The sequence below is a fragment of the Ischnura elegans genome, chromosome 6 (genome assembly GCF_921293095.1).
Source record: "Ischnura elegans chromosome 6, ioIscEleg1.1, whole genome shotgun sequence".
NCBI lineage: Eukaryota > Metazoa > Arthropoda > Insecta > Odonata > Coenagrionidae > Ischnura > Ischnura elegans.
The window spans coordinates 30,654,725-30,672,143 of NC_060251.1; the positions used below are offsets into that span (position 1 = coordinate 30,654,725).

At 40.5% G+C, this 17,419-nt stretch overlaps 1 protein-coding gene across 8 annotated transcripts in view; it reads left to right on the plus strand.

Moving 5' to 3' along the window:
* The window catches only part of LOC124160269 (mucin-2-like), a 194,001-nt gene that overhangs the window by 16,059 nt on the left and 160,523 nt on the right, over nucleotides 1-17,419 (plus strand). For all 8 annotated transcript variants that reach the window (XM_046536092.1, XM_046536085.1, XM_046536089.1 and 5 more), the window contains exons 2-4: nucleotides 1,273-1,404; nucleotides 9,996-10,108; nucleotides 16,914-16,970. In XM_046536092.1, the coding sequence (XP_046392048.1) occupies nucleotides 1,273-1,404; nucleotides 9,996-10,108; nucleotides 16,914-16,970 (302 nt within the window). The remainder of the gene's footprint in view (nucleotides 1-1,272; nucleotides 1,405-9,995; nucleotides 10,109-16,913; nucleotides 16,971-17,419) is intronic.

Below are 17,419 nucleotides of genomic sequence, written 5' to 3' on the forward strand. Positions count from 1 at the left end.
CTGTAGAACTGCTGGTTTATCGTCTGGCCCGGAGGAACAAATTCTGCGTGCACAACACCTCTGCAATCGAAGCAGCTAATGAGCATTGTCTAGATGTTCGACTTCACTTGGTGTGTTTTTTTTTGGGCGGGGGGAAGCGGCTGTCTTCCATTGACTTGACTGCTCCTTGGGGTTGTATCCATAGCACCACAATTCATCACCAGTAATCACTCAAACAAAAACATTTGGGTCCTCTTGCAGCTCCAGACAGGCCTGAAGTCGATATTCCGTTTGGGCATCAGTGAGAAGATGAGGGACAAGTTTGGCTGCAACACTTCTCATTAGTAATTCCTCAGATAAAATCCTTTGCATGTAACTCCATGAAAATCCAGACAGCTCACAAAGTTCGTCAATGGTTAGGCGACGGTCTTCACGAACGAGGGAGTTGATTTTCGTTGCATTGTCATTTGTTCTTGATGTTGACGGGTGCCCTGAACAAGGATGGTCATCAATCAACATATCTCCGTTCTTGAAATGCGATAACCAGTCGTAGACACATGTTTTACTCAAGGCACTATTCCTATAAGCAGTTTGCAGCATCACTAGAGTTTCTGTGGGAGTTTTCCCCAACAAAAAACAAAACTTCACAGCCGCACAATGCTCCCAGCAGCCACCCATAACATGTTTTGGTTAAAACGGAACAATTTGGTTAACCAAAAAATAAATCCCATTGAAAAACGGATGCACTCAGAGCAACCAGGATTCGCTCACTGGCTCAGGAAATGTCAAGGCTTTATGGGTAAACTGATCCCTCACTTAGCCACCCCCCCACCACACTATTCCCTCGTATGTATATTCCAGTAATGTCTCTGCAATGAAATGAATTACTATTAGTATTACCTCAAGACCGGAGAACCAAAGAACCGATCCAACCCATCCCCATTTAAAAATTATGGTAAGAGTAATGTTACAAAAGTTATCTTGGGGTACGATCAAAATATGATAAAAAATTAAAATGTACTGTAATTGTTGCAATGGCTGATGTGAGAAATTTTCATGGTCGAAAAACCATTTTCCTTGATCGATCTCTGTCCCAATTTTAAAATCCAGTTTTGCCTCTTTATAATTTTCACGCACTTTGTGCACTTGCAGATGACTCTGTTTAAGTATGCAACAGACTAGTCTGAGATTATTTCCATGCATTATACTATGGGCCATGGTCTGCCTTCTTGGTAGGTGACTGATTTTGGTCTGTCAGGTATTCATAGTCCTTTACTTTCATTTTTGTTTCAGTGTGTACAATAAGTAATAGCAATGGGGAAATTCCACCGGATTCAAATGGTGTGATACTTCAGGAGATATATGTGAAAGATATATACCCCACCGGAAAAAACATTTTGGAGCTTACTACTCATGGTGTTAATGGTATGGAAACTGTTTTTAATTCTCTTGCTTAAACTGCCGCATAATTGCATGCATGCTGCTTATTTATTAGATATTGTGGAACTGTGTACAAAAATTGAATGCTCAAATTGAAAAATTTTCAATTGAAGAACATAAATTGATAAATTTTCAATAGAAAATTAAATTTCAACTGAATGTTTTCTGACAACTATTCCAGTTGCAACTGCATTTTCATTTAATTTGGCAAAATTATCAGGTTTTATATACTTAGAATCTCAATTTCAAAATTCCAAATTCTTGAGAAATAATTTAGGTAAACAGAATTTTCAGTTGAAATCTCATGAGAAGGAATATTACAAAAACTTTAATTGTGATTTTCCATATCTTTCATCATTTCTAAAAATCTTGAAAAGTTATTGAAAAGCTATAAAGCTTTGCCATGTTTAACAGAACAACCAGTATACCATGCATCTTTCACCAGTTCCAACAACCTTGAATATAATCATCATAAAGCAAAATATTTGCTGTGGTTAATGTGAAACCACTGTATGTACTGTAAGCACTATTTTCACCAGTTCCAACAATAATAATTATAATAATTTTATTCATCTTTATCATGTCCGTGGGTTAGATAATAGCAGGCTTCCGATCAACACAACCATTTATTATCTATAGCACAAGCATCTCACTACACCACGCCACGACCGCCACCATGATGCTCTCTCTGCCACAATCCCTGAACGACTGAATCATGATCCAACCCAAGATGGAGGCGGCGCGAAGCACATGACATAAATATACATACACAACATCCTCCCCCTTTTCAAATAAGAACACAAAGAAAAACAAACAAACATATCACTGTCGTAGCATAGTCAGTTCGTAAAGTAACTCTCAAGATAAGGTGGTGGTCTCGTTTCCCTCTTCGGTCGGGAGGTCCTTGCTGATTCTCCTGGATCTGTCATTGGCTGTGTTGCACTACTACCGGTGGCAGCAAGGCCTGTCTGTGCAGACGAACAATCCTCCCGAGTGCTCTGTCCTGCAGACTCTCTCTCTGGGGCCGGGTCTAATACTAGAGGAGCTAGCTCCTGCCTCCTCCCAGGGTCTCTGCTGTGAATGGGTGCCTGTTGAGGGAACTGAACACTTTTATCAGAACGATATCTTTTTTGCATTTGGTCAAGGTGTCGCCTTTCAACTCTCCCTCCTTCTGACTGCACCTTGAATATCCTTTGACCCTCAATTCCAACAATTATCCCTGGTTTCCAATACCCTTTACCCCCATGGTACTCTTTGAAATAAACTAGATCCCCTAAAGAATATTTGCAAGGTTCATAGTTGTTTCTCTCCTCCCTGTCAGGTGCATTGCTAGGTAGTAAACGGTCTAATAAAGTGGCAATTTTACGACCCATCAGAATGTCACAGGGTGCCTGACCAGTAGCAGGATTAGGCGTTGAATGAAGTGTCAATAAAATGTTTGGGAGCTCAGTGCCATCGGGCAGGACATGAGAAATCACTGCACCCACCCCATGAGGTGAGGCATCACATGCAAGTATAATGGGCAACATAGGGTTGAAATGAATCAACATTGCATTGCTCACTACCTGTTTCACATAATCAATGCACTTATCATGAACCTCTGACCATTGCCATTGTGCTCCGTCTTTAAGTAAGTCATACAATACACTGAAATTAGCAGCCTTATTGGGGAAAAATCTATCGTAGTAGTTTACAAAGCCTAAATACACACGAAGGCTAGCAATATCATGTGGCTTGGAAGCACTCATTATTGCCTGGACCTTTGCTGCAGTTGGTGAAATACCACGGTCACAAATGTGATATCCCACAAATTCAATGCTTTGGACTCCAAATTTACACTTCTCAAGACAAAGATGCAGCCCGGTGGAGGCCAGGCGTGAGAGGACTGCTCGCACACGAGAACACAGCAAATCCCTGGATGAAGCCTGGATCAAAATGTCATCTAAATACACAAGAACTCCTTCTAACCCCACTAACACAGACTCTATGGTCCTTTGAAATATGCCTGGAGCAGCACTCAACCCTTGGCTGAGCCGACGAACCTCAAACAGTCCTTTATGTGTGTTCAGAGTTAGCACCTTAGCAGTCTCATCATCAACAGTCAATTGCAAAAAAGCTAGAGATAGGTCAAACCTTGCAAAGTACTTCCCACCTGCTAGTCTTGCCAGCACTTCGTCAATAGTAGGTAATGGATAAACATCGCGGATGAAATTGGGGTTCACTGTTCCTGAATAATCTCCACAAATCCTAAGAGAACCATCCCTTTTCTGCACACACACAATAGGTGTGCCCCACTCAAATGCTTTGACCGGCACTAAAATGTTTTCTTCCACCATCCTATCGAGTTCAGCATTGAGTTTAGGCAAGAGAGCATAAGGCACAGGTCGAGCCCTTTTAAAAACAGGTTTTGCATTGTCTTTTAGATAAATGTGAGCAGGAGGGCCATTATATTTTCCTAAACCCGGTGTGAACACATCAGCAAAATCAGACAGTTCAGGTGGAAGTTTCATAGCAGAGTTCATGGAGTGTACCCCCCCAACCTTAATTTGTGATGGCTCAAACCATGAGCGACCCAGCAAAGGAGGACCTGAAAAGGCAGCAACTAGGAGCAATAAGTTTGCACACTTCCCATGGTAGGAGGCCTTAATCATGCATTGTCCAAGGACTTTTAACCTCTGATCAGACCAGGTGCACAGCATTATAGGAGTTGGGGTCAGTTCAATGTGAGCAAATTTACTCTCGTACAAGGCGCGACCAATTATGGTGTGACCCGCCCCACTATCCACTTCCATCAAAACCGGAATATTATCTAACTCTACCCAAACCTTGATTGGAGGGGGAGCAGCTGAAGAAGGAGTGTGGAACAGCAGCGATTGGAAGGAATCAGATCCAGACTCCACCGATGAAGTTGCTGCAGGAAACTGCGGCTCAAGGTCAGACTCCACTGATGAGGAGACAACGTGCGCCTTTGTTGTCCCAGAAATGGACCCCTGAGGTCCTCGTGGCTGCTGAGGGAGTCGATGCTGGAAGGACCCAGTCGAGCCGCGACGTGGTGCTGCCATCTCCTGGCTGCGGAAATGTGAGGTGCCTGCTGGACCCCGATGATGGGTAGACACCCCCAGGCCTGGCCTGCTCCCTCGCTCGGTTGATGGGCGGCTGGAGCCTTGAAATGCTGACCGGCGTTGCTTCGAATAACATACTTTAGCAATGTGACCTTTTTTATTGCAATAGTGGCATATGGCGTTCTTTACTGGACAGTCATGTTGTTCGGGGGAGCCGCAACGATGGCAGCCTATGCCAGATTCAGGATTAGCCGTGGACATCCTTGAGCGAGTCGAAGACGGCCCTTGATAGTTAATGGACGCCGAAGCACTTCCACACGCACCCGATCTATCGCAGGATACCAAAAAAACACTTCCTTGGCCGTTATGCGACCCACCATTCTCTAATTGAGTAATATAACATCTGGCTTGTTCTGCTGCTGTGGCGCGATCAATGGCCACTTTCAAAGTTAGGTCCTCATATTTCAGTGAAAATAACTGTTCTTTTAAATTTAAATTACGCATTCCTCGGAGAACTTGCCGTAACAGAGCGTGATCTAAGTTCTCAAATTTGCACTTGTCTGCCAACTGTCTGAGGTCCGCGAGGAAGTCTTTGAAAGGTTCATTGTGACCCTGAAACCGAGCATCGAACTTATCTCGCTCCACCCAAACACAAGTAGAAGGAATAAAATGGTCTGACAATAATTTCACTTGTTCATCGTATGTTTTCACTCCTGGCCGATCAGACGCACATAGTTTCTTAGCCACAGCGTAAGTGTGGCCACCCGTACACGACAAAAGGACCGCACGCTTCTGGTTCGCACTCTCTATATTTTGAGCCTCGAAATAAAATTGAAGTTGGTCTTTAAAATCTTCAAAATCCTCTGAATTTCCGGAAAATTGAGGAACCATAACCATTCCCGCGCCTCGCTCAGCCATGATGATTAAATTGAAGAACTAACTAGCCAAATGAACCTTAAGTGCGAACAGCGGCGGCGTGGTCGGATAACGTGGCGTGGCTTACCGGAAATATAATAAAAAATTAGAATATGGCACGCACAACAGGCACTAGGGTAAAAGTAAGCGATAAAAGGCGTGAGCAGAATTAAAACCGAACAGGCCACAAATGATCACCGAACAGGGCACTAATTATCACCGAACAGGTAAAAGGAGAACTAACACACTCGCTTACTCACGCAACCAAAACTTTTAAGTAATTTTTCATATTCTAATACCTGCACATCCCATCCTCGTCGCCATTTATCATGTCCGTGGGTTAGATAATAGCAGGCTTCCGATCAACACAACCATTTATTATCTATAGCACAAGCATCTCACTACACCACGCCACGACCGCCACCATGATGCTCTCTCTGCCACAATCCCTGAACGACCGAATCATGATCCAACCCAAGATGGAGGCGGCGCGAAGCACATGACATAAATATACATACACAACAATCTTTATTAATGGTATAACATACCAAGTGTCGTCAAATACTGAGTCATCTATACAAACATGCATTAAATCTTACAATACATACCTATCATTATTATACATTCTATCAGCAAAAATATTTCACAATCAAATATCATAAAAATTAAATTCAAACTACAGTGATACATCGAGATACGAGTTTAATTCGTTCCATATCCTTTCTCATTTGTCGATTTGCTTGTACCTCATAGCAATTTTCCCCATTGCAATTAATTGAAATGCAATTAAACCATTACAGCCCCAAAACTGCTGCCCCAATTATTTTTATTACACGTTTTTGAATAAGAAAAATGTGCTTATAAATTAAAAATATTGTTTAAAAACATAATAAAAGAGAATGTAAAGGAATCATGGTAAATCTAAGCGTCCTGGTAGCGCAACTGGTAGAGCACCTGGCCGGCAACCAGGAGGTTCTGGGTTCGAGTCCCAGTCAGGCCGCATTTTTACCCTCTGATTTCTGGCTTTTTTTCACCTACCACAGCACCGTTGTCCTCGTCCTTTTTATATTCCATGTTCCTATCCCTTTCTTTCCTTACCTCTGAATTTATATGTATATATATATATATACAGGCGGTCCTCGACTTTCGTACACTCGACTTTCGTACAATTCGCACTTTCGTACATTCAAAATTGACACCTTTTACTCGACTTTCGTACGCTAAATTCGGACTTTCGAACGCTGGTCTGTAATTTTTTTAAAATTCCCGCTATGTTTATTGCGCATCCCAACATTCAATTGTTTCAAATTGCAGTATCGGCAGTATATGCGAACAATATGAATGTATATAATGAAGGGAATTGTTGGTAATTGACTCTGATCTAGGTGATTTATTTGGGAGAGAGACTGCCTGCTATTGGCTGCTATTGGCTGCTATTGGCTCCTTTATCAAGAGAAGAGGAAAGCCTTCATTGAAGATATTTTTCAAAAGAAGTTGACTAGACATCATCGAATAGCTTTCAATAAAACTAATAAGACCTTCTTTCTAATTCTGTTTTTTCGTTTGAGTCCTGTTTAATTCATGTAAACCTTCAGCAACGATACTGCACGAAATATCACCCGAATTCCGTTTGTCTTTTGTCTTTTTTGAATAACATGCGGAATATACGCGATCACGAATGTCACCTGCCAAATATCGAATTTTGGTGTAAAAATTAAAAGGTATCCAGAGTACGGGTTCAACGAATACATTTTGTTATGCTACTTGATATGTCCTTTTATTTATAGTGGACGTAATAAGTGGAATGTCAACTTAAACGCGAAGAGGAAGTTTCACTCGATAGCCAACGGAGTTCTTGTTTTTTAAACTTATATTTGCATTTTCTGCGTATTTTCGGAATAAATTAGATGATTTGAGGAGTTTTATTAATATATTATTAAAATTAAATCAATTGAAATGAATTCCGTGAAAAAAAAGGTTTTAGTACGTAAATTCCGCTCCATTGGAACTTAACCCCTAATTAGTATGGAAGTCAATGGTTCGACTTTCGTACAAGTTTTCGGGAACGCATTGTGTACGAAAGTCGGGGACCGCCTGTATATATATATCTCTTATTTTAGGGCACTCATATCTCGAAGTACCACTGTACTCATCTATAGAGTGAAGAGGATATCTCACAAGCCACACCCTTAATCTTAATCCTAAGGCTTCTGGAATTTTTTACACAGTAGAATAGCGCAGGCGAAGAGGGCTTTCTACAAAAAGAAGAATCTTCTTACAGCTGAAAATACCAGCATAGAAGTAAGGAAACAATTCATCAGATGTTACATATGGAGTATGTTTCTCTATGGAAGCGAGGCTTGGACGTTGACAGCAGCAGAGAAGTCAAGAGTGGAAGCATTCGAAATGTGGTGCTACCGAAGAATGATGAAGATAAAATGGATTGACCGTGTGAGTTACCAGGAAGTGCTAAGGAGAGTAGGAGAAAAGAGAAGCCTCCTAAAAACATTAAGCAGAAGAAGGGACAACTTAGTTGGCCACATTTTGAGGCACGATGGTCTGATGAAGACAATCATTGAAGGACAAGTGGAAGGGAAAAAGGGCAAGGGACAGCCCCGAATGAGTTATATAAGACAGGTTATAAAGGATGTAAAAGAGAAGAAATATGTAGCTATGAAAAGATTAGCGGATAGGAGAGAGAAATGGAGAGCTGCGTCAAACCAATCTTAGGATTGTTGACTAATGATGATGATGATGATGATGATGATGATGATGATGATGATGATGATGATGATGAAGGCTTCTGGAACAGGATGGTGAAAGAAGCAATTGAGATTATCTGGTTGACTGAAAGAAAAAGTTTTAACATAGATCAAGGGTTCCACCTCAGTCAACCATGGAACCCAATCACTAGGCACATCCACCAATCACATCTGTCTTGACTGCCAGGCAGTCGTACATAAGCCCAGTTGTACGGTCCTTGCATCAGTCTGCCCTGAAGACGATGAGCTATACACTGTTCGAATTACAGCATACTCCTTATTATCCGCACTAATGATGGGGAGAGGCAGCACGAATAATCGGAAAACACGAATAATCCAAACTTTCACTGGAATATCATTTAATTCTCATACTTCATATAAATCAATTATCCATTCAATTATCAATCAATACTCAAGGGATCAGTAATAATGTTCTCTATGCAGTAGCAGCAAGCTATCAAATAATTTCGTTCATCTATATGCACCCCAGGTAAACCCCTTTTCACCAAAAGGAATATGATTACTATTCCCTCTAATGATGTATTTATTTGTACAACTTTTGTGAAAAATAACCCTGGATTCTTTGTTAATTTTCCAGTCCATTTGCATCGCACCCAAACTAAACTAGATGTACATTCTGATCCAAGTTTGTTCTCTTTTAATATTAATGTGCCATACAAAATGTCCTCAAAAATTTTTAACTTGCTGCCTGATAGACTGAAAAAAATCCCTCTTCTTCATTGTTTAAAAAATTAATGGTTTTATTGCTAAACTAATGCTGGTAAAGTTGAAATCATTTTTCAAGGAAAAACTGTTTAAGGATTTAATAACATAATCGTATTTTAGTTCATTCAAATTTGTACTAAATGTCCAAGTATCTCGACATTCGTTCTTTAGTTCAGCATTCTTTTGGGCTGCATCCGCGTCCGTTGTCGATGAACCACAACAGTTTTGCCAGCTCTCCTGCCAGCGTCCTCAGGTGAAGGATGAAGTGAAGCTTTTAGTCCTCTCTTATATAGTCAATTTTTGGCACCAATTCGGTGGATTTCTTTCGACCAATCAGGGAACGTCCTCGTATTTGCGTCGAATATACCTTTTCCACGCGCTGTGTAAAGGATAGCCATCCTCCCTGTTAAAGTTCGCTGGTCTTTTGACTATCTCCATGGCCTCTCTTATTATTCTCGGTACCAAGTGCCATGCTCTTGCGGTAAATGGTACATTGGTGAAACATGCAGAGCGCTGAACACCCGTATGAGCGAACACCGAAGAGCGACCAGAAACAAACAGTTCAAAGCCTCTGCCATCGCGGAGCACGCCTAGAGTGAATCTGGACATTCAATTTTATTTGACGACGCCAAAATAATTGCGAGAGAAGACAAGTACTTCCCGAGAACAATAAGAGAGGCCATGGAGATAGTCAAAAGACCAACGAAGTTTAACAGGGAGGATGGCTATCCTTTGCACAGTGCGTGGAAAAGGTATATTCGACGCAAATGCGAGGACGTTCCCTGATTGGTCGAAAGAAATCCACTGAATTGGTGCCAAAAATTGACTATATAAGAGAGGACTAAAAGCTTCACTTCATCCTTCACCTGAGGACGCTGGCAGGAGAGCTGGCAAAACTGTTGTGGTTCTTCGACAACGGACGCGGATGCAGCCTGAAAGAATGCTGAACTCAAGTAATCACCGCGGAAACCTGCGTAAGAATATTTGTTCTTTAACTTGTGCTATATGTATGTATCATGCTGTAGATCAATGGACACAAAATTAATCATGTTGTAGTTACATATTATCCTTTTTTCCCTTCTTTTTTATTGCATATATAATTTTTTTCCAGGAATTGATCCCCCTGCGGGATATAATGGCTATGTGGGAGCAGTCTTTAATTCAACAAGCCAGAAGATAGCTTTGTCCTTAGAGGAAAAATTTAAGGATTATGAAGAAGTTCAGGTATGCTAAGGAACAAATTATTTTTTTAGGAGTTTAAGGAGTTTTTAATAATTATTTTACAAGGGGAATTGAATAATATTAGATATTTTAGATATCCAAGACATTGCAGACATTCTCTAGATGTGTAGAGGATATTTTGTACTATGTGAGTGATTATATTATGGGGAAGGAAATTAAAAATACTTATAAAGTAGAAACTATAAAATGAATGAATAATTTAATGGTGAATTTCCAGCAGGAGAGCGGTGGATAGAAAAAAATCCCGCCTGCTACGCATAATACTAATCCTGCCTTTCCACGAATTGCATAAGTTAGAAATAAAATGTGTAATGCCTTTTCACATAACTAGCATGGTTTCAGGATGATAAACCACTCAATGTCACCTGAGAGATTATGTTCCACAAATTAGAAATTCCATTAAATATTTTATACTAATCTCCATAGATCCATGTAAAGTCAATGTGGATTCCACCTTAGTCCATCCACTCTATATCCACCACCTCCACATATATCCACGAATCAATGTGGCATCAATGTGGGTTCCACGTTGATGCCACGTTGTGAGTTCCATGTAAATGCCACGACCAATTTCTCACTTGGATGGTGTATACACCCATGTCTCGTATAGCGCAATTTTGATATAGTACAAATTCGTTCCTCGGGGAAACATTGCAACGCAGTGTAGCCTAATCAAAAATCTTAAACGCTCCCGTGATAAAACGTGAACTTGCGCTAAGTACACACGAAATTTCTATCATTTTACGCATATTAAAATTATTGCTTGCCTCAAATATTCTTTTTTGTTAATATATTAATCGAAATCCATTGCTGTGCAATGGCCAAAAGTATTACTCGTCATTGGGTCCAGATAGCCGGCCTACCGAAGTAATTTATCTCGTCTCCTTAACAGAATGAGATTATTTAGATCATTAATTAAGCGTGGGGCTAGTGGAAATGAGTTTTTTTAAAGCAATACTGGTTGAGACATAATTTTTGCCGTCATAGGTTATTGGGCGATTGACTTCGAGGTAGAGGGTCTACGCTAAAGCCTTCAAGGTCATCGGTATTCACGGGAGAGAAATGGAGCGGTGGCCGAGTTGCGCATGAATAGCATCAACATATAAGAGGGTCCCCTATAGAGTCTCAAACACAATAGCTTCGTTCCCTCCCCGCAGTCGTAGGCCCTCTGTATCTCAAGAATACAGTTCAGCGGTAGAAGGTGATTTCGATAGAGCCATGCAGAGTAAAAACCAAGAGAAAATGGCAAAAAATAGGAATGCGGGTAGAAAAATCAAAAATTTATCAAGAAAAACCATAAACCTAGAAGAGAAATTGATAATGGTCAATTGCTTTGAAAATGGAGAACATCAAAGCGATATTGCGCAGAAGTTTAAACGCACGATGCCTTATTCTGGATAAAGACGAAGTTAAAACATCAGTGACCTCAGCCGCACCAACTTCAACCAAGCGGTCTACACATACGGAAAGTTCATAGTGAATCAGTACAAAAAGACGAGAGTGGTAATCGCTCCGAGACATTTAGTGAAAGCTCCGGTTGGTTCCAGAATTTAAACGGCAAGCAGGTATTTTCAGTGCGGCGATATCAGGTGAATCTACAAGTGTTGATAGCGCAGTCACCACAACATTTTCTGATGAACTCCAAGCTGTGATTGAAAGTGGCTCCTTTCGCCCTCAACTAGTTTTTAGTGTTGACGAGACGATATTCTTTTGGAAAAGAATGCATTCTCGTTCATTCATTTTCAGGGAAGGAAAACCTGGGTCAGGTTTCAAGGCATTTAAAGACTGTTTCACGCAGCTGCTAATGACTCGGAGGACTTCAAATTAAAATGATTTATCATTCATAAACTCCGCTAGCTATGAAATGGCATTCAAAGTTGCATTTGCCTGTCACTTTGATGAGCGACAAAAGGGCCTGGGTGGCATAATAGTTGTTTTTAGACTGGTTTGAAAAATCGTCAACTGCCGGCAATGCATTACGAACCCCTGAGATAGCAGATGTTAGCCCACCCTCATGACAGGAGGGAATTTCAAAAGCACGTAAGAATTTTTTTCAACGTGAATAAAAGTCTTCAAATGCGTGCATACTATCTTTAAAGATATTTTAAACTATAAACATTTATATAAATAATGTTTTCTAAGGCTATTTATGGGAATATATATGTTTTAGAGGAAATTCAATACCCAAGACCTATGCTACCAGGAACGCATCCCTATCTTCCCAATGTTAAAATGCTCTCGTATAACGCAAATTCGTATAGCGCAAAGACACCAAGGAACGCATCCCTTGCGCTATACGAGACATGGGTGTATTCATGGTCTAAATCACACTACCATCGGTTTAAGTTACCTGTAGACTCGAAATACACAGACTTTATATGTATACAAATTTTCGTGTGCTCTCAGGGCTGCCTTTCCACGAATTACAGGGAGTCCTCGTTTAACGTCACTTACCATTCCTGAAAAATGTGACAATAAACGAAACGACGTTAATCGAAGCATAATATCCCATTAAAAACAAATTCAAAAGTGAATATCGGCTCCTAGACCTCACAATTCGTATGTGAAAAAACTTTAGCGTATCATATCTGGGGCATTTTTCACAATGGGAATGCCAAACTATGGCATAAATACGAGTTCCTGTCTTCATCAACGACAATAGCAGCAGTGACGTAAATCCTTCTCCATTTTTGTATCTTCCCGCATTTGCTTTTCGGCTTCGCTATGGGGTGCGGTACAGTGAATGTTACTTCCGCTACCAGGCGCTACAGACAGTACTCCGGAGCACCGGTCCATATGCGCTACATTCGCTACGAGAATTTCTTTTCGGATCAAAATCAAAATGGCGGAAATGAACGATGGCGGGCAAACTGGGATTATGAAATCGAAGAGATGGTTTTAATTGCGAATTGAGGCGGGCGGGCGTCACCTGGGCATCATCATCGTTGAAACATTGTTGCAGTAACAGGAATCAAAATTATTGTGAACACGGTGAAAAAAGTGACGACAAAAATTCTGAGTTCTACACGGAAAAATGCCTTGAAATCACTTTTTAGGTTCCTGAAAACCATAATGTCAAGTAAACCTGCTGCACCTTCCTAAGAATTCATTTCATGCCACCTGGTGGGATTTGCACAGCGTAACTATAAAAGATTCATAGTGAGAATGGAATAAAAAAGTGAACCTTTTCAAGCATTTTATTTGAGTTGTAACACATAAATATTTTTAGCACTGTATAGAAGTTGAAGGACAAGCTACACTTTTGAAATTTTTTCGACAAAAAATGAAATTGAGAAGAAACCATGTTTGAAGTGAAAAAGTACGCTCGGGGATTCTTACTTTGATGTTTTCATTAGTAAATTTATACTACACATTTTTCGTGGATGTGGATGGAAGGGAATCAGAGACATCACTGGTAGCCCTGAAAAAATAAGCGTCGAGGGATTTCTGAGTGGCGGCTTTCTTTTTGTCGCGGTAGAGTTCCCTGTAGCAGACTCTCAATAGCCCTATACACACGTGAACTCCTCTCAAAGTCAGGGTCACAGTCTCAGAAAATTCCAATTCCCCTCTCAATTAGTGTTATGGCTTCACTTAAGTTTTTTGCACTAAGCTGCTTCGCTTCCACTTCCCCGTAATCTTCCTTGGCCTCTTCCAAAGCCTTCAGGCTTTCAAGATTTTGGAGGTCCTCTGTCGACAATTCCTCTCCGTGGGATGAAATCAACTCCTCCACATCATCATGAGAAACTTCCAGGCCCAGGTCCTTCGCGATTCCAACAATTTGTTCATGAATGTGTTCCTCATCATCCTCAAACCCTTCGAAACCAGCAGCATTGCCAGGAAGAACCTTTCCCCATGCCTTTTACATTGTGGAGCACTTCACATCTTTCCATGCGTTAGAAATATTTTCTATTGCGTCTTTCACGTTGTATGACTTCCAAAACTTGCGAAGAGTTACAGAAGACTCCTCTTCAACTGCATCCATTGCCTGTGCAAAGTTCCGACATAGATAGTGTGATTTAAAAGTCTTTATGACGGCCTGATTCATGGGCTGCAGCAAGGATGTGGTGCTCGGAGGTAGGAACACAACTTTTACATTCTCACAGTCATTGTCGATATTGGGAGGATGACCGGGGAAGTTGTCCAACAGGAGCAATATCTTATGGGAAAGATTCATTCGCTTGCAGTACTGTTTTATGGCGGGTAGAAAATGGTCGTTAAACCATTCACTGAAGATAGACTGTGTCACCCAAGCCTTTTTATTAGCCTTCCAAACTACAGGCAAGCGATGTTTTACCATCCCTTTAAGTGCCCTAGGGTTCTCCGAATGATACACAAGCATTGGTTTCAGTTTCATATCATCAGATGCATTGCCCCCCAAAAGTATCGTCATATGATCTTTCGCCATCTTAAAACCTGGAATGGACTTCTCCTCCTTGGAGATATATGTTCTAGAAGGCATCCGTTTCCAGAATAAACCAGTCTCATCGCAATTAAAGATTTGCTGAGGTAAGTAACCGCCTTCCTCAACAATTTCTTGAAACATTTCAACGAATGCGCTGGCAGCTTCACCATCAGCACTGGCTGCCTCACCACTCGTTTTCACAACACCACGCAAATTAGATCGCTTTTTATAGCGATCGAACCACCCTCGACTAGCCGTGAAAAGTTCCGGATTAGGTGTATCTTTGGTAAGGTCACCATATATGGCCAATGCCTTTCTATGGAATCTAGCCAAATCAACTGGCTGATTTTTTTGTACTTCACTCTCAAACCACAACGTTAACAAATGTTCCATTTCCACTAGAACGGTGCTTCTATTTTGTGATAAATGTTTTGTGCCCAAGGGAGTTGCAACTCTTCCAAACCCTTTGATCTTTTCCTTTTCTTTCAAAATTGACCTAATTGTTGATGGTGGAAAGCCTAAAATTCTTCCAATATCAATTGAAGTGGCTCCATTCTCACTTCGTCTGACAATATCAAGTTTTTGCTCCAAAGTTATAGTTTTCCGCCTTTTTTTCTCTCCCGCTGGTTCAGAAGATTCACTTCTCTTGGACATTTTCGTGGAGATGTCTCTGATGCTCAAATTTTCTAAAATCATAATCGCAATGAACAATATACACACCATTTTACTTTTTATAGACTGACTGTATTACCGCCCACGAAACGAACAACTTGCAATGCCTACCACTTCGCCTTTTTTCCCCGCGCGAAATTCAAAAGACGTAATTCTTCGTTAAAACTTTCGCGGGTGCTGGTCATGTTGAATTAAAACTTTTGGGCTATGTCGCCGTGTCAGATTTTGGGTGGCCCCAACATTTCCCAGCATCGGTCGGGAAACGTTGGGGCCACCCAAAATCTGACGCGGCGACATAGCCCAAAAGTTTTAATTCAACATGACAGTTCAAAAGACGTGACGTTATCGCGAAGCAAAGGCGCGATAAACGAATGACGGTCTCAAAATTTTCGTGATGTTAAATGGAGTGATGTAGAACGAGGACTCACTGTACATAAGTTAACTGGATCCACATAGATCCACTTGAAGTCAACATGAATTCCACGTTGGTCCAGCCACTCAATATCCACCACCACCATATATCCACAAGTCAATGTGGATTTCACGGGGGGCACACATTGCTGCCACCACCCATTTCTCACTGGGTTAGATATCTCGCTTCTTGGGCTTTTGCTCTGTTTCTTTAAGTGCTTATTGTCATGGCCAACTTTTAAAATTCCGTGTTGACACAAATTACTGCTGGTGAGAATCAGAAGGCTTTGTGTTTTTGTAACATCAATTTGCAGAAAAATTATGTCAAATTCAAGTTGCCAGTTTTCAACACCCATCAAAATGACGGGTTAAGTGGGTCTATCTTATGCGTAACAGTAACATGTGTTTTATTTAGGAAATACTGCACTACATTACATCTGGCACTTTGATGCTTAAGTTAGTACATATATTCATTTAACATTCTATATTATGTTTTGAACAGAAATAAGCGACATATCTGCCATACCGAATGGCATGTGGTAGGCCAGGGTTGGGGAAGCAGGGTGACGTGACTGATGTTCATTTTGAATTTTTTTCTTGTGAACTGATTTGTAAAAAAATACTCATTTGTATTGATAAATAAAGGAAATGGTTATATTTAACGAAGTTATCAATTAATTGCAATATAAATGAAGAAATATTTAATATATATACTACCAATCAAGATGATTGGTTATGGTTCTTTTAAGCAGGGGCACAGCTAAGAATTAAGGCTAGGGGGGGGGTTTAGGCACAACTAATACTTTGGGGTGTGAGGGTATTGCATACCCGCCAGGGTAAATGGGAGTTGCGGGTGCCCTCCACAAGAAAATTTTAAAATTAATGGTTCAAAATGACTAGTTTTACCACTTCATGAGAGATATTTGATTAATCCTAATACTATTCTATTAGTAATACTAATCCATTAAGTAAAATGGATTAAAATTAAAAATTTCTCTGAGCTCTGGGGGGGTTTTATCCCACAAAACCCCCCCCTCACTGCACCACTGCTTCTTAGTAGCCATATGACCCTGTCCCTTCTAGCGTTAAGACAACATCATTTGTCTCCTCATAATATTGACCCTTGCAGTAACTGCATTTAATCCAACCAGACTGCTTGAGCTTAAAAAGGGTTTCTGCCCAAGTGCCAGGAACTGTATTCACTGCAGCCCTAGGATATGAATGATCATTAGTATCCATTTGAAAGGACTTCTTAAATTCTCTTTTTCCATCATGTCATAGTGTGTATGTTCTATTTTTCAGGAAAAAAACACTATTGAAGTGCGTTTCAATGTACAATGTCCTGAAAGAACAATACTGGTAAGTTGGCTTCCATTCTCCTCTTCCTCTCCCTTGCTTATTGCTTAGTAAAAGTACCCATATTACATTTGTGTGAAAAATCCACAGAGTGAATTTGAACCCGGATCCCGGTCAAGGCGAATGATTTTTTTCTCTGTGGATTTTAAGCACAGTGCGGGTGTCTCCGTAAAAGTTGTCACTGTGGCTAGTCCCAGGAATCTTAAATTGTGCCCATATATTATGTACAATGGTGACTAATTATCTTTCAGTTGCCATTTCAACAAATAAATTGCACTATTTTTTCTAATTCTGAAACTGTAGATTCCTGATTTGCTATGATTTCACATTGCAATGGGTTCACTTAAAAATTCACTTAATTATAATTATTCTCTTCATTAATCTCTTTGAGATCATTTTTCTTTGCATGTTGTATGATATTTCTGTGAAATTACTTTCAAGTTTTTTTTCTT